We start from the raw sequence: 21,578 nt of genomic DNA on the forward strand, positions 1-21,578 counted from the left end.
GAAACCATAGCCACTAGAAGAAATAAATAAAAGCAACTGCAGAATTAAGGTTTTATGCAGGCACACAAGTAAAAAAAAAACCCACACTAAGCATCATTTTCTTTAGAGTGTCATATATCAAAGAGGGCATAAAATATTTATTCTAATTTTATATACATCCCTTAACTAGAGGCATTTTTCTTGTCTTTCCCTACTTTGCCAGAATCACATCGAGACAAAATAACCTATCTGCCTATGTAGTTCTGGGTTAATGATATCTCCCAAGTTTATCTGGAGAGGTTTGTCATAGATTCATGAATTCCTGAATTAGCAAAGGAAAATGTCCCCAACCTGTCCATAACGAAAACCAGTCTTTTAGGAAAAGAAGCAAGTGATTTCATCCTTAATTTCTACAGGGAGTAATCTCATTACAAATGATAGTGTGACAAACTAATGCTAATTATTTTGGTTGTCCTTTGTCTCTCACTGGTATGTAGTTCAAAGTAACAGCTGAAAAGTACATGATAATTTCTTTAATATATTTAGACACTATGGTACATGTGGGTTTGCATTTATATGTAGGCATGGTCTTTATCTATCTATCTATAGGAAATGCTGGGCTACAATGAGAATAAAACAGAGCCATGCATGTGTTCTGATATTTTTGTAGAAATTGTTGTTTTCTCCAATAGTTAACTGTAATATATACAGAAAACATAGCAAAACTTAATTGACTTGCCATTTTGTTAAAAAAAATTAGAATGATTATCTAACACACACAAACAATCCAAATGTTTAAAACAAAAGGAAAAAAGCATTGAAAATTAGTATTTTGGAAGGAAAATCTACTAATGGGTAATGTTATTTAAGGCTAGGCTACTGTACTGCTGTTACAGATCTATCACTCAGCTCATATTGAGACATAAGAGCATCAGGCCAGAGAATACATCCTGTAGACTTCTGCTGAATTGAAATCCAGACCATAATCAGGGTGGTAAACAGTTCTGGTTTTGACCTGTTTTTCTTTTATATATTGTCCGTATTCTTTACACATATATTTGTAGCTTCTTATTGTAGCTTATCTTCAGCATTTTCCTAGGCAGGAAAACCAAACAAATTCCAGGATCCCTGGAATATGCTATCTTGGTTGTCCTTAGAAACCAAGTCTGAAACCAGCTTTTTGAGACATATTTTTGTAAACAGGGCCTGGTCCCCATTGAAGGTGGGGAGAATTTAGAAGGTACTAGGACTGTTGAGGCATATTTTTGTAAACAGAGCCTGGTCCCCACTGAAGGTGGGGAGAATTTAGAAGGTACTAGGACTGGGGGGATTTCTTCACCAGGTCAGTTGCTAATTGCAGGGCTCTTGTCAGATACTCCAATTTACAAAATCTGTAAAAATTATACACCTGTCACACAGGGCATGCATGGTCAGTGTTTTCTCCCAAACCAGCTGTGCACCCGAGGATCCTTCTATAAAGGTCCCCTTTTTATCACCCTAACTGTGTCTGGCTCATATTTTTAGGACCAGAGAAAGAAGCATCAATGGTACAACCACATTATTGACACAGCCCTGGGACGAAGGGCCCGATGTGGCTGCTGCTGCTTGGCACTGCACACAGAAGTAACCAGACACACTTTGTTCCTTTCTATGCAACAGATATTGCAAGGTAAAAGTCAATAATATGTGAGTGGCCAACAGTTCAAGGATGCATCTCATAGTCCAGCAACACACTCCTGCACATAGGGTTATTTGAATGCACAAGGTTAAAATTGACATCCTGCACTTCAGTACTTACAAACATCACCCCACTGACCACCAATATCACAAAACAGCAAGGAAAAAAATACTGAGGAAAAAAACTAAAAAAAAATTTAGAAGTTTACCAGAAAAATTCAGGAAACTGAAAGCTTTGATTAACTTTGATAACAGATCATCTGTAAGTGATCGCATAAAAACGTAGGGGAACTTTTCACTACACTTTTCTTATTTCCAGATTTTACAATCTTTCCTCTTCCTCCAGGATAGATTGTTAAATTTTTCAAATTCCATACAGGTATTAACTAATACCAACAGGAATTATAAACAAATAGCTGAAAATGATTCTTCAGTGCACAGAATAAGTGGAGATGCTGGCATCTCAGAGCTATCCTAAGCTAACCTACATGATTTCTATCTTTGCCCTGTTTCCCAAAAGTTAATTAAAAAAATCTGCAAGTTTATCTTCCAAAAAAGCTTCTTCTCAATGTTTTGAACAACTGTACTTTCTGTCACACTGTATCCACAGGATGATGTTATTTACATTAGTTTTTGGTTTCAGTTTTTCACTGACTTTGTAGCACTGTTTTGCTGGATTTTGGCACCTGTACCATCCGTGTTTGGAATATTGTTAAGAAAAGACCAGCACAGTTGCTTATGTAATATACTAATATGACACATCTGGGTACAAAGGCATGCAAAATTCACTGTGAACATGAAAAGGTCTGCCTGTGCTCCTCCATTGTGGCAAGTGGAATGCAGAAACTTTCCCTCTTCCCATGCACAATAAGAACTGATAGGCACTTGCAGCACCTACCTAAATGAAAGTCATAGGCAGGCCTGAAAACTGCAGGATTATGGAGAATTTTCTTCAGTTTTCCAGCTTAAAACCAGATACCCAGATTTAAAAATATTGATATGACTTTTGATAAGAGACTTAAATATCAGAGCTCAAGTCAGATTCAGTCTTGCTACATTACTGTCTTTTTTTAAATGCAAATTTAAGCAGTGGGTTGGTTTCTTTTATTTTATAGATATAATTGCTTTTCACAAAAAAGGAAAAATGAGAATTTTATATGAAGGAACCATCTTTTATGAGAAATGGAATTTAATAGCTATGACCACTATATAGGTTATGCTTACATGAAAAGAAAGATGATGCTTGATGTACAAGCCCCCTGCAAATAAGGCCATCATACATCTGAAAACATTAGGAATCATCAGGCTTGTTTTTAAGAAAGCAGACTTTTGGAGCAGTGACTCTGAAGTTCTCAGTCATCCAGGGAATATTTGCCACTATCAGAATAGAGCTACCCATCTTTTTAGAAGGTGTCACATTGAACTGTACAGTAGACAGATCCTAATATCTCCATCTTAAATCAACAGCAGTTGTATTTGTCAGGAGTAACCACTGAGCTGTGAACAGACTTATTTTTATAAGCATAACAGATTTAACTTTTGTCACCTTTAATCAATCTCAGATACAAAAGCTCCTTAAGTACATCGTATTTACCGTGACTTACCTCGCATCTGTAAACTAAGTGAAAAACCCTAGAAAAATACAAATTGTGCTTCAAATGGTTTGAAGTTGAGAAAGTGTATGGCAGTGAACTAATTTGAGAAGCCAAATGTATGCAGGTTTAAAACAATTCCTTTTCCATAATGAGAAATCGAGGAGAACTTTCTGTCCAAGTTGCTAATGGAGACAATTTAAAATACTCCTTTCTTACAGTAAGAGTGGTGGAAACTACTTAGCTCTTTTCATTTCCCACGGGATGAATATTGACTGAGTAATTACAGCTATAATCTCTTCAGTTTCTTTACAAAAGTTTCCTGCAGAATTATGTCATTAAAACAGAGCTTACTGTATGTAACATGCCTATAATTCAATTGTGCTTAATGGCTCCGACCTACTTAATTTTACCCATTTTCCTTTGTATTTGAAATTTCATGAATGCTTTGTTATAGAAGTTTATGAAATAGATGACAAACTGAACATAAAATTTTCATTTATCTATATATAAAGGTACTGACTTGATGGTATAACCACAGGAAACATCCAGATGCCTATGAAGAATCAAAAACCTTTTCGAGAAAAAAAACCCTATCTTGAAATTTAAGTTCTATGTCTTAAGCACTGTGAAAAAGTGTATTTTTAAAATCTGTGTCTGAAGCATATTTGCTCCTCGCTGCCCTCAGTCCAAACAAACGAGCCAATTTTATACATATTTACAATATTTAATAAAGATATACAAATCATTGAAAGTTTTCATATAAATGTTGCAGCACTTAAAATTAAGGAGAAGCATTTAATTTGCTCTCAGCTCAGACAGTAAAATTAAATGGAAACATAACAGCCTTCTGCAGAAAGAAAGCATTAAACCACTTCTCTCTGTGGGGAAAGGCAGTATCTCAATATGATTAACAAACCCAAATTTAATTCAAGCAGTTACTAACTCTACTAATTTAAATGCTTAAACATTTGCTGCCTGACTGATAAATAATCAGCTTCTTTTGGATTCTGCATTAGTATGTTTTACCAAACCCTTGAAAGTTATTCGATAAGGTTTTCTATAAATTCTTTGGCTACATACATTAAGGAAGTTAAATACATGTGAAATCTACCAACTATAAGTACCTGAAAAATAGTACACATTTACAGATTATACATGGATCAGAGTGCAAATAGCATGAGAGAATTGTTGTCAAGGACTAAGTTACTTACAACATCCATTTTTACATCCCAAACAGAAGGCTGTGGACAAAAAAAAATTGCAATTCTTAGATTTAGAAATCTCTTTGAAGAGCTTCTTGATCACCTAAAAATGCCTCAAACTGAACCACTGCTTCATGTATTAATGTTACCACTTTTAATTATAACCTGCAGTATCTGCTTCCTCTTTTTTTTTTCTTTTGAAGAATATAGAAGTTCAGAAACTGCTCATATAAAGAACAGAAATACTGGTTGTATTCCCATATGGAATTATAATGACTTTAGATTCTTTTATGTCTTCTGAAGATATTTTTGTAAGCAAAATATGAAAGCAGAAATCCACGTCAGTCCTCCAAAAGAGCTTTGGGTTATAGTGATTTTATGGTGAAAATGTTTAATTTTCTTCTTGCAGCATTTCTTCTATTTCTTTATCCCAGTTTTCATCACGCTTTTCTGATTCTGTCACCACCTCATACTCTTGAAGCTCTTGTTGTAATTCCTTTTCCCAATCAGCAGTTTCTTCTAAAAGAGACAAATGATGTGTAAGAATTTAATAGATAATATTGTATGTTGCTTATTTATATAGAACTAGATGTATTGGCACTGAATCTCTCTTATATCCCCTAAACTTTATGGGCTCTTCTCCTTAGAAACAAAAGGAACTTCAGAAATTTAACCTTCCTGTTGATCACAAATATAAATTAATTAATGTCCAATATAATTCCTACATGCATACCATAATAAAGATATTAACAGCAAATACACAGCTAAGCCATTATGAGTGTCCCTTTGCAAGATCATTTTCTACAGTCTTTCAACTGAATCTCCCTTTGCAATTTTAAATTCCCATTAAAAAATAAAGTTTGTAAAAGTGTGGATATACTGTTATGGCAAAAAGAAATCAAGATCAAATACTGTGGCTAGTTTGAAACAAAAAAGGTACTCTCCTCACTAACATTTGTAGCTAGGCAAGCTCACTTAATCAGGGTTAAAGGTAATCATATTTCATACTTCAGGGCAAAAAAAATTAGTCAGAAGGCATTCCTGTGTTGTTAATCTCTGTTTTAATTAGCTCTGCCTATCATAGGCAGGAGTGTGGGGGAGGAGATGGGTGTTTGATGTGTTACACGTTGGCTGGCACTTCAGCCTGGGTAGGAAGGTACGCAATTCCAGAGTCCAAATCAGCTCAGGCCAGCTGAGATGTCTCTGAACAAATAACACATTACTGATCTATTGAAGCACTTTCATCAAAGAACTAGATGCAAGAAAATCCAAAGCACATTCTAAGAAAATTCTGCAAATTTTGTGATAAGCATCTACATATACAAGTGTTGTCAAAGCAAATTATCTCTGGCCAGAGTTACATCATCAGAGACTGTTTTTATGCTCTTTACACTGACAGTAGTTCTTCTGAATTATTTTAATTAATAAGCTCCACTTAATTTCTTATCATCATTCTCAAACAATTTGTTAAATTTTAAGTCTTCCAAATGCCTATAAACCTTTATAGGCAGAGGCCTCTTCAAGCTCATAGTCTGGAGCAAAAGTTGCTTTTTTTGGCTGGTGCCAAAAGAAGAAAACAGAGCCTGACTTTCAAATACTGTACTTTACCTACAAGGATGTCAATTAAAGAAAACAATTCATGTGCACAAGTACCTATGAAAGAGAAAGGAGGAGATAAATACCCCACACTCACTTTCATCAGAGTGACTAAAAAATGTTAGGTTCTTTGGATTTAAACCCCTCACAGTTAACATTCTGTGTAAGATGCTTTGACCATGGCAAAAATGACCATTAATTTCTGCAGCATCTCATTGAAGACTGTTTCATACACCTTTGAAAAAATGTTGAGAGATCTACTTTTCTAAATTGAATTACAACCTTTTTTTTTTCTTTTAAATCAACCTATCTTAGAATTGCTTTATGTAAGAAACAGAGATAATAACAGCTTTACCTTCTACTTCTGAAGTCTCTTTCTTTTTGTCTAGCACTAGTTGTTCCATTTCTTTTCTTAGGTCTTCTTGATTCAGATTACAGGTATCAAAAGCATCACTCACAAATTCTGATACACCCGGACTTGTGGAAATCTCTTCCTCATCCTGCAACAAGACACTTCAGTACAAACTTATCCAGACAAGGTAAAAAAAGTCACCAATATGTAGTTTCACTCATGTGACTAGTTTTAACTAGAGTTGACAAACCCAAGCACATTACTCTTGCAACAATTTTTCTTTACTGGCTACTTTTCCTTACAAGTATGTTTGTACAAACAAAAATGTTAGATAGCCTAGAATGTAAACCAAATAATTTTCAGTACAGCTTTCTCTGATCTTCAGAAACAATAATAAAATCCTGAACAGTTTAGAACAGGACCTAAACATTAAAAATCTGACCACAATTCAGTAACATCAAAGTAAGATTAAGAGAGGACTGTTCTTTGGAAATCTTTGCCCGCTGCATATTATTGGCAAGTGAATGCACAGCTCTGCTTCTGCCAAGAGTGTTCTCTGGCACCAATTTTACAATCCAGAAATAAACAAAGGTCATTTTGTGTCTAAGGTAAAGGCTTTTGCAGTACCAAGCAAAAGTGAAATAGAACAGTGTTGCTGTTGCAATGCATCATTTAGATTCCTTATATTTGAGCCTGACCACTGCTTGAAGAGTTTGACAGAACGTGGCACACAAATATATTTTTATGAAGGTACTGCTCGTGTCTCAATGCAATGCTAACCTTCTACACCAAATGTTTTGGAAAATTCACTCTTGACAGTAAAATCACATCATAATGTGGAGGACACTAAGGAAAACATTCTTCAGACAAATTACTGTTTCTGCTACTGAAAATGAGCTTCAAGATTATATGCTGAAAATTAATATCACAGCAAAACAGCAGCAGGCTATGACTGACAGATACTATACTACTATGTTTTCACAGCAAAACTTACTCAAAAAGCTGCATAATTACTTATTAAGGAACAGCTTCATATACTAAATCCCAGATAAAATATAACAGCATTTTTACCTCTTGTGATTTTATTTGAGGCTTTATTGTAACAGGCGGTGCTTTTGGCCGTACTGTTTCTATCAAGGGAAAAAAAAAGGTAGATAACATTTAAATATATAAAAATCTAATTTAATTTGCATAGCTGTTAAGTATATAAGGAAATACTGTATTTTAAGGAATCCTTGTGGTTAAAGGCTGAACCTAGCCACAGGTGAACCATTTTCAAAAGCAAAGTGAAACAATTTTCTATTCTTAATTAAGACAAATTTAGCAAGCCATTTCCTCATTATGGCTCCAAACTTAGTAGACAGGATCCCTCTGACCCTCAAAATGACATCCCAAGATCTTTAAAGTTACAAATGCATAAACTTAAAAACTTTTAAGTTTAAAATTTAAACTCATGAAATCCAGTCAGTGACTATCACAGAAGTTTTCAAACTCCCCTGCCTGGGTTCTACTGCTGACACAGGTGCCAGTTAGCTTTTGGGAGACAGACTGCACACATACTATGCACACTCCTAAGGGCACATGGGAACAGTGTTCTGCAGCCTTACCTTTCACACAGGCAAAAGAAATCACTGAGAAACAAACCCTAGAAGCTGGTCTCAATTTCCTAAGAAAACCTGATGTGTATTCTGTATTTAGAGCATGGTGCTAGGAAGATAATGATTGTTTACAAGAAAGGTTAGATCTTTTCCCTGGCAGGTAAAGGAACATTCCAGTTTTTTCCCTTGTGCAACTCTCAAGGGAGAAAAGTTACAATTAAGAGCCAGGTGGCTGCAAGAACAGGTAAAATTCAGGGGAGGCTGTGGTAGTGGTCAAGTGCTTGCTTAGCAGTTCTCTTTGCTTAAACATGCAAAGCAGCTCTGAGCTTGCAGCTCTGCTTTCTACAGGGTGCCCAGCTGGATCCTTCCTGCTAACTCAGCAATTTCTGATTCTTTGTGTTTAATTTTTAAAATTAAGGTCAGTTTTAATTAAAATCATTCCCTAATTGGTAGCTGTCCCTGCTTTTATAGCTCATCTACTCAATGCCCATTGCTCTGTCCCATCCTCTCTCTTTCTTCCACCTTCCTGTCTCCAGAGGACTTCTCACTGCAGCCAAAGAGGCTCCAGCATTCCCTGCTTGGGGAAGCTGTAGGACATGGCAGTAACTGTTTGCTGTTCAAGAGAGGCGCCTCAGACCCCACCTGCTGCTCTCCTGAGAGGGGACACAGCTGCTCTGCCCTGGGCCATGTCCCCATCAGGTGTGACTGATGTACCGTTAGCATCATTCTGCATTACTGGCCTGGCATCATCTCTTCCACTGCAGTGTGCTCTCATCCCAAGGTGATTTACTCCCTAACTACAGAGCTACTAATACCTAGAGAAGGGCTACAACTTGGCATTTTCTTATAGATCATATATAACCTTTACACCAGAATATGGAATTTCTTCCATTTGTCTCTTCTCTTTTCCTTTCCCATCAACCACGCTTATTTAACTTTCTGAAAATAGCAGCTAAGGAGGAGACACAGAAATGGAAGGCTAACAATTCTATTTTATAGACACTCAGCTTTAAGAAGAAACCCTGAACATTATGAAGAACTTCTAACAGGCAATTACTTCCAGTTTTAGCCTCCAATTAGGGAATCCAACTTTCAAAAAGGTTAAACCAAAAATAATATGTATGATTCAGAGCTTCCCAAATCTATGCAATTTCTGAGTCAAACAAAACATGCATTTACTACAGTCTGGTACATGAATCTTTGCCATTACAGAACATGCAGTCATTAGGAAATCTATCATATCCCACACTGGTGGTTTGAACTGTAGAAGAGCTGCAACAGACCAAAAGACAATGCAGTTTTTTGGTTTTTTTAAATGAAGGTATGTTTTGCTTTCGTCACAATGGGAATTTTATTAGAATCCAGCAACTTTCACTTTGACTGAATAGTACTTTCCAAGTGTTTGGATGACTCAAACAGAATATTTTTGTGGTTCAATAGGATCAGATGCCGTCTCTCCTGTAAAGCTGAGACACTTCAGCTAAAACAACCATAGTTTTGGGACAGTAAACAACTACCCTGAACAAATCTAGTGGGAATTGGTGCCTCTTGGTCTGCAGTATATCCTGGAGTCACTTGTTCTGTCAGCATTGCTTGGATGACAATGCTGACAGGACAGGTTACTACAGAATCTACTCAGAGAAAACTATTTTTTCCACTCTACATGGGGATCTTTGCCTAGGCTGACACAGGCATACTCCAAACAAAACCTATGAGAAGCAAGAGACAAACTGACAACAAAGGCATATAGGCAACATGGAAGCCAAGCTTTGTGATTCCAGCTGTAGCCTTCCCTTTACCCCAAAGTTCTGCTCTTGGATGGGCAGCTAAGGCCTGACTGAATAACCTCAGTTCAGACTGTGTAGAAGATTGCTTAAGCAATCTTGCAAAGGTTGTGAGAGACCCATGAAAAAGTCTGTAGAAAGAATAAGAAAGGTGATTCAAGAGGAAAAATACCCATATGGAAAGATATTATATTAAAAGAGGAGGAAAAAGAAGTTAACTTGGCAGCAACCACCTGACTGGAAGTCCGGCCAGCAGTGTCAACAGGACATAAGTATTACTGGACTTCATGGATGACAATTCATTGATATTGGGGATATGAGAACCATTCCAAGGTGCAGAAAAGAGTTTCTCCTTCTGTCCTGCGCCTACCCAGGCTGCCAGGATCCTTCAGGTGTCCTACCTGGATGGTGAGTGTACCTAGGCTAGGCTAAGATTTAATGAGCTACTGGTTATTTTTTGTGTTTCTGCCAGTAACTAACTGTTTTATACTCTTTAAGCCACAGATATTCCTGCTTGCAGAATCTGTTAACATGCAAAGAGGTCCAGTGGTTTGTAAGAGGGTCAGTAAGAATCACCTGTAGAACCTGATCAATGTAACTGAAGACACCTTTGTTGAAGCAGCTTTTTTATTTCAGAGTTGAATCCCAGGTAGCCTCCTGGTCCCCATTTTTTCTGTTTCTACAATACATTATGGTCCTTTGCACACACTGCACTCCACCACCACAGCAGTTCTACCTCTGTGTCACTCACTAACTTCTGTTTGGCGTGAGGGATGAGAAAAACCCAAGAGCAATCCATATGCCAGCTGGCTGGGCTGGCTAGTACCTGTTGTCTGATCAAATGAACCCAAGTTATCTCCTACTTTCTGACAAGTCAAAAATCACACCTAAGTCCACTAATGGTCATGAGCTGTCCTAAGCCAAGTACAACATTCTCCTTTTGAGACTTCCACTCTTCTGACAAAGTTGGCTGAAGCTGGAAAACAGCTTAAAAGCACCAGGAGCCTCCTCTTCCCCAGCCTACACAAAGACACCAAGTATGGTGAGAGAAGCATTAATTTAACAGGCAATCCAGGATAAAAATGTGATGGCACCTGATGTATACAGTGAACATTTGCTGATGCCTAAAGAGTTTTAGCATTTTAAAATATATTTGTAGCTTTGCACATTTTAAATAAACAGCTGTATAGTTTCTAGCACTTTCTCACACTTTAGAACAGCAGTTACCCTTTCTCACATATTACGCCACGTTCTTGAAATTCTGTTTGGTCAAGAAAAAGAGTTTCTAACAAGGACATCCAGTTTTGCACTAGCATCTGGGCTGAACTAATGAAATAGTTTGTAGATATAACACCATATAGGGCTAAGAATCCTTGGAGGGGCTCCTGTGGTGCAGATCCAAGGGTGGTTACAGGGTAACTGTTCTCCTATTGGATGTACTTGCTAGACATGCTAATTAATTAAACTTATAAAAATTGTGAAAATTTGATGCTGCACATGCATATAGGTATTATATGTGCAACTGAAAGCTTTCATTAAAAGATTGCTTTTTATGTTATCAATTTTAATATTTGAAAATTTTTCTTCTGATTTTAGACAACAGTGTTACAGTAAGTGAATGAACTGTGCTAAAACAAATGTTTCCCATACCTTTCAGTTCACTGTCCTCTTCTCTGCCTTTGCCCTCCTCCTTTCCTGCTGCTTGCTGTTGAGCTGCAAGTGCTGTGAGTTGTGCAGACTGTTTAATTAGGGACACCCTGTAGAAATAATTTCTCCAGAACACCTCCTCCTTTACACTAGACAGAACAAACAGATTTTGGTTATTACATTTGGAATATAGTTCCTTTCACCATCTAGCAGTGAAATAAAATTAAATATGCAGACAGGAGGAATAGACATAGATGATATTTAAGTAAAATCTTAAAAAAGAAATTTGTGACATTAACATATTCTAAAAAGTTCATCATTTTAGAAGTTCCTGATCTCTTACAAGACATTTGCAATTGACTTGAACCTACAATAGTAATGTTGTAAGTCTAGAAAAAGCTTAAAAACACACAGCAATACATGGTATGGAAAAATATTATTCTGTTCCATATCTCCTGACAAATTACGTAAACAAACCCAACAAGCCAAACAACCCCGTTCTCTTCCCCTGAAAGCCAAACACTCTATTATTGTCAAACTATAATTGTCTGCATCTTCCTAGACAGGTGGAACTGGAACATCTGTGGTGGCACAAGCCAATCCTAGATTGCAGCAATACTATTCCACTATCTGCACATCTTTCAGCACATCCACAGAACCTACAGTAACCAGAAACTGCCACCTTGGAAATGACTAGCTCTGGTAAGTGGCAGACTATCCCCTACCTCAGGTAACATTTCCTTCTGAAATTCCTCCAGCAAAAAAGACAAGACCCAGCTTTAATCCACAGGCAACAGAAGGCAGAAATGGCAAGATCTGTGGGGAGGAACTTGTGTAGGCTGAGAAAGAATGAAGTTACCCTCACACCTATTCAGGCAAACAGCAACTGAGACTAAAAACAGGTGAAAAAAATATTAAGCAATATGGTAGAAAAAGCAAGGATAGCAGGACCAGAGGCTGAAGACAGCATCAGAGAATATGAGCAGATCCTCAGAAATGACAACAGAGAAGAAGGGAAACAGAATGAGGAGCTGGGAAGGTTTATAAAAGGAGGAGATTTAAGACAGAAAATGTCACAAGGAAAGATTTTCTTTCTGTTTTCATTCTTGGAAAAGGAGACTAATGTTGGGAACTCCCACTTAAATAGAAAGCTAAAATAAGCTGAAATTAATATTATGAATAAGCATTAGGAACAGAGTCTGGGACTGGACAAGGAATAACAGCTCTGGAATAAAGCTCTGCAAAATAGAACTTTCCCATTTCCTATCCAAATCCAGTTTTTCTTGCTTGCATTGCTGCTTTTTTGTGACAATATTCTATTACTATTTCTCCAGGAGTGGTCTCTGACTATCTGTAATCACATTTCTGGGATGTCAGTTACACCAACAGATCTGAACATTTTGATTGTTGCCTTTACCTTTCTTTTGAGGAAAAAAAACTCATAAAATCTAGCACACTGGACATAGTAATAACGAGGACATCTTCCATGCTTCCTAAGTCAACAGTTCCTTATTGTTCTGTCTCACATATACACTTTTTTCTTACCTCAAATTGCTAATCTGCAATGCATGTGCAATACTGCATGTGTTAGACACTAGCATAAAAATATATGTACACATTGGAAGAACATAAAGAACTGAAGGAAGTGAAAAGAACAAAGAGTCATTTAAGAGTATTTACAGACACATTAAAAGCACAATGGTACAGTTACCAGAAGAAATTACTTACTGTTTGGGAACAAGGTCAAACCTCATCCTATTGAGAAGCTCATCTTCTTGTAACATGACCAGTGCAACAGGGTACATTTGATCAAAGTCAAAATGAAACTGCACACCTGCTGGAGGATCCCGCAGAAAATTCCGTTTATCCTTTGAAGAACATATTTATGGCCATTAAATGATATCAGAAAAAGGACACCATATTTCACACACAAGAGCATCAAAGCAATCTGTAATGCCTTTATAAAAATAAAAACTATATTGAGAAACTGCTTGGGTTCAAGTTGAAACTGATAGAGCTATTTACTCTTGCACATGATTGGTGTGGTGACAGACATATTGAAATTGTCTTGAAAACACATAATTTAATAAACTTACTTAAAAAAACCCAGTAGTTTAAATTTCTCCATGAGAAAATTTCAAATCTTACAGGAAATTAAATACTTACTGCTGATAAAGCCAGTATTTGTTGTTGAATTGTCTCTTCTTCATTGCTGTCTGCCCAGGGAGGCACTGCTGCTTCTAGTATTGAAAGGAGGAAGATAATTGCATGTATATTACTTGGAAAAAAACCCACTCCAAATAACAGACATTACATAAGGTAACAGTATCACAAAACTAAGCAGAGTTACACCAGTAGGCCAAGTCATTGCGTCTTTTTCCTAAACTAAGTCCATGGCATAAGAGAGAAACCCTTGGGATAGATCTTTTCTTATCAGAGGTAAAAAAAATAAAACAACAACTAAATAGTTGCTGCTCTCTCTGTAATTGTAAAAATAAATCTGTGGGGATTTCTTTGCAGCATACAGCAGTCAGAATTTGGTACCTCTTAGTTTAGCTACTGATGTAGTGCTGTATAACTGGTTAAGTTGCCTGCAAATAGTATTTCCAGATCCACTTAAAATGTGTAAACTTTGTCTAAATTAAGCTTGCAAAGTAACTTACAGCCAGAAGACACAAATTCTTTAACAATGGAGAAAAATGTTATAAATTTGTTATGAATTACAACCTGTTGTACACTGAGTAAGCCTACTCCAGTTCAGCTGCTTTATATAGTTATGCAGATGCTTTCAAATAATTCTTTGGGCTGTACAGAGAGGAAAATAAACTATTGTAGAGGTAGAGATATTTATCACTCTCTTCACTGTCAATGCAAATTCAGCCTACAGAGACAATTTGATGCATCTGTAGCAGATATTTCTTGTGCCCTTAAACTAACAACACTTATTTGCCTGTGCAGCTGATACCAGCAAGATCTTTCACCCACATGGATCCACATCAGATGCTGATGCTTCTTTCAGTCAGGCCATCTGTCACTCCTCCTTTGGCCAATCTAGCTACCTATTTTCATTAAGCTTTTAGAAATGTATTAAGAAAATACCAGTTTACTAACAGACAAAGAGACAGAAATACAGACAACACAATCCCATAAACAATCTTGCAAGAAGAAACCAGACTAACATACTAACTAAAAACATAATGAAAAATTTTATCACAATCCATTTAAAAACAGCTCATTTTAAAAATTAACAGTCACTGCATACTGAAACTGTCAGAAATTATTGCATTCAGGTAACACATTAATAAAGATAAAAGTCAATGATGAAAAACAATGTGAGAAAACAACTTTTGTTAGCATGGTGATCTTTGAGTTTATTTCACAAAGTAGAATTTAAAAAGCAAATCTAAACCAACTACACAATGTAACACTAACCTCACTTAAAAATCTAATCTTCCTATTCCATCACCTGCATTAAGTTCTGTTATAATGTATTTTATTAAATTGTGTTTTGATAGATTAGTTTTAGATACAGCTCCATTATTCAGCTTTCAGCAATTTTTCACTTATGTGATGTTAGACATCATCAAAAAAAGCATACATTACCTGATTTTTTGGTTTGCTGCTCTTGGACAAATTTCTTCTGTTCCTTCTGAAAATCTCCAATAATTGTCTAAAATAAAAATCAGAGAACCACAATTAAAAAAAAACCTTAAAATTCACTCTTCTTGTTTTATGTTCAGTAGTCAGAAAGTGCTTTCAAATACAGTGCATATTCTTATATCCGTAATGGCCCTTGCCATTAGTTAAAGGTGTCTCATGTCAATCATACACTTCCTTTTACTGAAACATTTGATTTTGCATTTAAAACTATTGTGTATGCTTTCAAAATTATATGTATAGTTTTATCAAGTTCAGGGAAGACGGAAAAAAGAAGGAAAATCTTAGCTGATAATTTCAACATTGGCATATCCACTTACTGTCTCACTACATAAAACACAGCCAACACAGACTGTTTAGACTTAATTAAATATGTTTTTAAAGCATTAACACTTAGGGATAGCCTTGGCCTTACAGAAGTTTCAAGAGTTGCCTAAGAAATATATCCATGACAAGAAACTGGACTTTCAAAATTTTAAAGTTGCATTTCAGACACCTGCTTAGCTGAAACAAAATGACTTCTCTTATGTTGCTGACAAATTTTCATTAAAAAAAATCATATTTAGAAATACTCTATATTGAATTTAGAATTTAAAAAAATGGAGAATGATCTCAGAATTTGGTATGCCATAATCTAGAACTAAGAATGCAAATGTTCTGTGGTTGAAAGCAGAGACAAAAATGATGAAGCTAGAAATGAATATTTAAACCACTCACAACAACACAACTTTTATGCGTGAGGTCTATGGATTAACAAGTTGCCAAAATGCACAGAAGTCTTCAAGCTAAATCCTGATAAATTCCTTACTTTTTTTTTCCTTTAGTGACCCAGTATTTCAGTTTAAGATTACTATCAGTGAGAGAACTATAGTAGCGTCAGTTATACAAACAGATTATTGTGGTTCTTTCTGGTTTAAAATTAATTTTTTTTACTTATGGAATAAAACAATTTATATGATATAAGAAGAAAGCTTTATGATGGTACAGGTATAATCTTGTTTCTCCTGTATATAATACTGATTAATCGAAACAGGGATTCATATTACTCTAAAACATTTACAGAAAAAAGAAAATTGTATTTTTGGCATAAAATATGCTTGCTGTAGGTACTTAGCTACAGTTACTTAGGAGCATTATTATTAGTGTATTAAATTAACAAATAACCTTTTTACTTGATTTTTCCCCTTTGATGTAGATCAAAATTACATTAGACTCTGATATTACTGTAGAAGGAAATAGATCTCTACTGTTATTATATAGACAAGTATCTATAAAATCTGAAGACAAAATGTAAAATGTGATCACAATAGAAAATAATTTGATGCCATTTGATGGAAGACAACCTGAAAACTAATTATATCAAGAAAGAGAATTCTGTTGTATTAAAAAATAAACAGGCAATGCTGTGGTTCCCCAGAAGGGCTGTCTGAGAGACAGGAGCAGGAAAAGGGGGTTGCCTGGGTGAGACACTCCTGGATGCAGTCCTACTACTGCTGGGATGGTTTTGACCAGTTCCCTTTCCCTTCCCTTCCCAGATACTCTCAACAGCAAACACAGAACACTTCATGGCACTTATTGCTGCCTTTTTATTTTTTTCTTTTCCTTCTGCAGGTTTGTTGCTTAAAGCACTGGAAGAACACTTGCTGGCACAAGTTAAGCAACTGGAGCTGACAGACAGGAACAGAGAGGGCAAGAACTGTGGGGCAGGGTCAGGGTGGGAAAACATCAGGACACTAACAAGGTGTTCCATTAGCTTACTGGCTCTTTTGGAGCTGTACCTGTATACCCCTAGGGTCCCAGGATACAATATGTACAATGCCAAGCTAATTTTGACTTCTGCCTTTAAGATGCAAGCTACCTCATTCTTTTTTTCCAACTAAATAAGCTGTGGGGCAAAAAGAAACCAGTCCAGACATCTTGGGACAGACATTCCCCAACTGCCTGTCTCAAATTCTTCCAGCCCTTCCACCTACATCAGCATTTTTCATATTTTCTTCTGGTCTTTCTCCAGTCTATCAACATCCTGAGGGAACTGAACAAACACGGGTGCAGCACTGAGAAAAGCAGGGTGACCATTTTTTGGAAACTCTACCATGTGTAAACATTTCTGTCACATCATTCATCATGAGATGAGATGCACAGTATCTCTTGAAAGACATAGTATCTAAAGACAGTTTAAAGAAATGTTATCAAATGCCAGACTTGCCACATGTTGCAACAATGGTAAGCAAACAGATCTTTCAGAGCAAGTGTCTAGAAATAAATTACCTTATCGATGATACTGTCAATTTTTCCTTCTTCTACAGACTTCTTTATTGTCTGTGCTGTTTCAGCAACCGACTCAGATATCTTTTTTGTAGCAGCAGAGGCAAAATTGAAGAGGTAACCTTTCACAGACAAAAAAACAAGACCTGAGATTTCTTTACATCCAGCTCTCTTTCTTCTATTTTATCTTCTCTTTAGACATTTGGATACTTAAAAATTTCTTTCAAAATACCTTAACCCAGCGTCCAGCCTACAAAAAACTCCTAAAATTCTATTTATCCTTTTCTAGTTTATATTCTTTAATGATGATGATCACAACTTTCTGTAAATCAAATATTTATACACGAACCTTGTTTACTAAACTAAACATTGCTAATCATCCTTAAAATACTCCTTTCCAGTAAGTTTTCTGAAGCAATGTGTCTTTCCTGATTTCATATAAGTATTTTGGAGACATTAAGCCATAAAGTAATTTAGCCAAAGTATTAAAACAGAATTGTATTTTTTTAGAAAAATCAACATGCACAATAAAGTCTTATAACCTGAGGCAGCAAATCCATGAAAAATTTCAGGCAGCTAACACCTCCTTTAAAAGTCTTAGCATAGAAGCTTGCTCTTGATGTTTGCCCTTATCTATTTTGCATTGTCTTACACTCTTTAGGAAGAGAAAAGCACTGTGGCCCTGTTCACTCATTTTTCTGAGCCATATTTTCAGAAAATATTCAGTGTCAGAACAGCAATGAAGACTTCTCAAAGACTCACATTCTTTGTATTAGCAGTGCTGAAGTGAAGAGAGGTGGCAAGGAAAGAACTACATACACATAGCACGGCCGTCTGCGCTGTATTACTCTATTTTAATTAAGAATAACAAACTTGCAAGAAGCAAGATGTATATCATAAACCTTCAGAAACATCAAGTACCAGCTTATAGACAAGAGATTTTAAGACATTGGCACTATTTCTCAGATAGCAGGATGTCACAAGCACTTAATTGTATCAGAATGGCTGCATTCTGACTGCAGTACCTCAGCTCCAGCACACACATTGTGTCAGTGCCGTAGTAAATAAAACACTTGCAGAGGGATCTGCATAGATTGGAACGCCTGGGCAAACACCAGTGGCAGGAAATTTAACAAGAATAAATGCTGGGATGAATATAAATTGAGAGAGGAGTGTCTGGAGAGCAGCCCTGCAGAAAGGGATCTGGGGGTGCTGCTTGGTAGTCAGCTCAACAGAAGTCACATATTTCAATTATTCCAGAAAATCACCTTTGACTTTTTTACAGGGGGTTGTCAAAAAAGTCAACCAAACAACAAAAAGAAAATCCCCAAACCAAACAAAACCCACCAAAACCCAGGTCTTCTGTTTCAAACAAAAGACCAACCTCCTTCTGAAGAACTCTCAAAAAATCCAGTTTCCCTATGGGTTAGAAATGTAAAAAATAATCTTACAATAATAAAAAAAAAAAGTTAATTTAATACACAGTTTATAGCCCCTGGTAGAATGAGTTACTTTGGAACACTGATGTCACCTTTTGGAAAGCTGACTATTTTCTGTGGTAGATAAAATGTTCTCCTGTAATGATATCACCAAATCAATACCAAAATATGCAGAGGTCTAGCCAAGCCTTAAGAGAATTTTTTATATGTAACTTTTGGTTACTAGTCACAGAATGGTGGTAACCAAATATCCTTCAAGTACTTACTAGCATCTTTTATACGTGTTATTAACCTTTATAACCCATCCCATGATTCAGGCATAAAAAAAGGTTAAGTTCTACATTTTAGACATAGACACATGCAATATTCCCCTTAAGAGAGTAGAGGAAGCAGCAACCTACTGGACTGCTTACTCCCTACCAGCTTTTATTGGTAGTTTCAGGTATCCCTGGAACCTCTCCTATAGGCAATTGTTTTAGGTGCAAAATGTGCAGAGGTATTTGGTGTCTGGTGACATTCTGGCATTATTGCACAAAGTGGTTTTGGCCAGTCCTGGAACCACGCCGAAGAGCAAATGCTTTTTACTTCCAATAAGGGCAAATATTATTTTGAACTAAGGTACTTATAAAACTGCAGAAGGGGTGGTACTTAGCCTTAGAACAATAGAATTTGTGGTGGAAAACAACACTTTCAAATGACTAAGAAACCCATCTTCCATCTTACAAGTGTATGCCTGTATTTAGAACACATATCTAGCAATACTTCTATTATTATTTCACGTTGGCAAAACACTCATAATTTCTGCAATGGCATGATAATGAATAAAAAGAATGTCTATAAGGCTTCGGTTTTACCAGTAAAATTCTTTATCTGCCAGGACATCCTTTTTACACAGCTACCCAGGTTGCTGCCATGCAGAGGTCTCCAGGATTATGTGTTAAAACAGCAAGAAAGCCTTTCTACCACAATCTATTCTGGTGTCACAGACAATAGAGCCATTGACCACTAAACCAAATGTTCATTTACAGAGCAAGTTATGGATGGATTTTCATACAGATAATAGTCAATACTTATTCTTCCCCTGAAACTCAAAGTCCTTTTTCCTTCCTGAGCAATCAGAGCAATTTGCAGATTAGAACAATCAGAGTCAGCAGCAGGTTAGTATCAATTTATCACAACTAGACAGATATTCAACCAAACTGCACAGACTAAACTGCTGCAGTTCTGGGTGCCCAAGATAATGCACAGTAAAGAACCAGCTCAGATTAACCTCTCAGATGATACTGATCCAGAATTTCAGAGCATCCATTTAAAAAAAACCAAAACCCATTCCTTAAAAAAACCCTTAGTAATGAGTATAGGTCTATACTGTGGATTAATTTTATCCAAGAATTCACTACATTAAAGCAGGAATTTTACTTATAGCAAACTACAGCTTTCCCCATCCCTGGCAGCGTTCAAGGCCAGGCTGGACGGGGCTTTAAGCCTGGTCTAGCAAAAGGTGCCCCTGCCCATGGGACGGGGGTTGGGATGAGATTACCTTCAAGATCCTTCCCAACCCAAACCATTCTGCGATTCTAAGACTGCAGACATGCTCAACAAAATCATAAAACCCCATTATTTTCCTGTGGGGGAAAAAAAAAAACACCCAAAAAACCAAAAAAAACCCACAAACGCCCACAGTGCAATCCACGTAGTACATTATTCCACGCAGCCGGATCTATTCTGCCTACACACAGACCTCCTCCCATAGCGCCAACAGAGCAGACACTTAAAAGCTGCTCCTTTAAAAACAGCTCTGAAAGAGGCGTGCTAATCGAAAGGCACCATGCAGCCTTGTTTCCTTAACTCATATCTGAAAGCCGGCAGCCCCGACACACTCACTGCCGAATCCCTTGGCCTGGCTGAGCAGCGCCTCCGAGTCCAGCTCGCCCTGCTCCTGCTCCTGCCCGGCCGGCCCTGCCTCCTCCTCCTCCTCATGCTCCTGCTCCTGCTCGGCGGGGTCGCTCCTCCGGGCGGGCAGCAGCTGCTCCTCGCCCGCCCGCTCCAGCCCCAGCCAGCTGCCCAGGCCGCGCAACATGGCTCCGCGGCGGCGCTGGGGCCGTGCCGGCGGGGCCGCTGCGCGCCGCTTCCGCGAGCGACACTTCCGCCGGCAGGAAGGGGCGGCCCGCGGCTCCAGGCACCTGTGGCGCCGGGGCTGTGCCCAGCGCGGCTGCTCCCGGCCGGTGTGTGCCCAGCGGGGCTGTCCCTGCTGCCGGGCCCCCACGCCTGTGTCCCGCGCGGCACCTGCAGGGGCCGTGCCCCGTCCCGGGCAGGCGCCGCCCCCGCCCCGCCGGCCGTGCGCCCGTGCTCGGCTCTCCCGCGGGAGCTCTCCCGGTTTGCGCCGCCGGGCTGCGGTCGGAGCAGCCGCCTTTAACTCATCCGTAAGTCAGAGGCCTCTCCCTGCTCGGGCTGGGCTCGGCTCGGTCGGGGTGCAGCGCCCACAAATCCCTGCTGCAGGCGGCAGCTTCTGTAGATAAGGCTGGGCAGAGTAATTCGTGTGCCGCTTCCCAGCGAAATGATTTTTTCAGTGTGGGCTTTCAGCGCTCCCTCCCCTAACTCTATTTCCTGCATCTTTTACAAGCGGCTTCCCAGACCGCCTGCAGTTCTCTGTACCCATTCCAAGTAAACGCGTTGCCTGAAGCTGCTGGGATATCGCTTTTTTTGCTAAAATCACGGCAAACTTTTCATTTTGCTTTCTGTAAGCAAGATTTAAGAGTTCTAAAGTGGCATGTACTCAAGATTTAT

The 21,578-nt window shown here is 37.9% G+C and overlaps 2 protein-coding genes across 4 annotated transcripts in view; one reads left to right on the forward strand and one right to left on the reverse strand.

Moving 5' to 3' along the window:
• Positions 1-3,954: 3,954 nt before the first annotated feature.
• On the reverse strand, positions 3,955-20,908 carry SYAP1 (synapse associated protein 1). Its single transcript, XM_039714104.1, has 9 exons — positions 20,676-20,908; positions 17,356-17,474; positions 15,034-15,100; positions 13,597-13,670; positions 13,159-13,298; positions 11,434-11,579; positions 7,473-7,531; positions 6,405-6,549; positions 3,955-4,972 (listed from the first exon to the last, which is right to left on the reverse strand). The coding sequence occupies exons 1-9, from the start codon at positions 20,869-20,871 to the stop codon at positions 4,845-4,847; spliced, it is 1,074 nt and encodes a 357-aa protein (XP_039570038.1). The 5' UTR covers positions 20,872-20,908; the 3' UTR covers positions 3,955-4,844.
• CTPS2 (CTP synthase 2) overlaps positions 20,844-21,578 on the forward strand; it is a 60,796-nt gene continuing 60,061 nt past the window's right edge. For 2 of the 3 annotated variants that reach the window (XM_039714101.1, XM_039714102.1), the window contains exon 1: positions 20,844-21,306. In XM_039714101.1, the coding sequence (XP_039570035.1) occupies positions 20,870-21,306 (437 nt within the window). In that variant the 5' untranslated portion in view covers positions 20,844-20,869. The remainder of the gene's footprint in view (positions 21,307-21,578) is intronic. The other variant, XM_039714103.1, reaches the window with a different exon arrangement.

This window comes from Passer montanus, unplaced genomic scaffold (genome assembly GCF_014805655.1).
Source record: "Passer montanus isolate IOZ18808 unplaced genomic scaffold, ASM1480565v1 scaffold3, whole genome shotgun sequence".
Taxonomy (NCBI): Eukaryota; Metazoa; Chordata; class Aves; order Passeriformes; family Passeridae; genus Passer; species Passer montanus.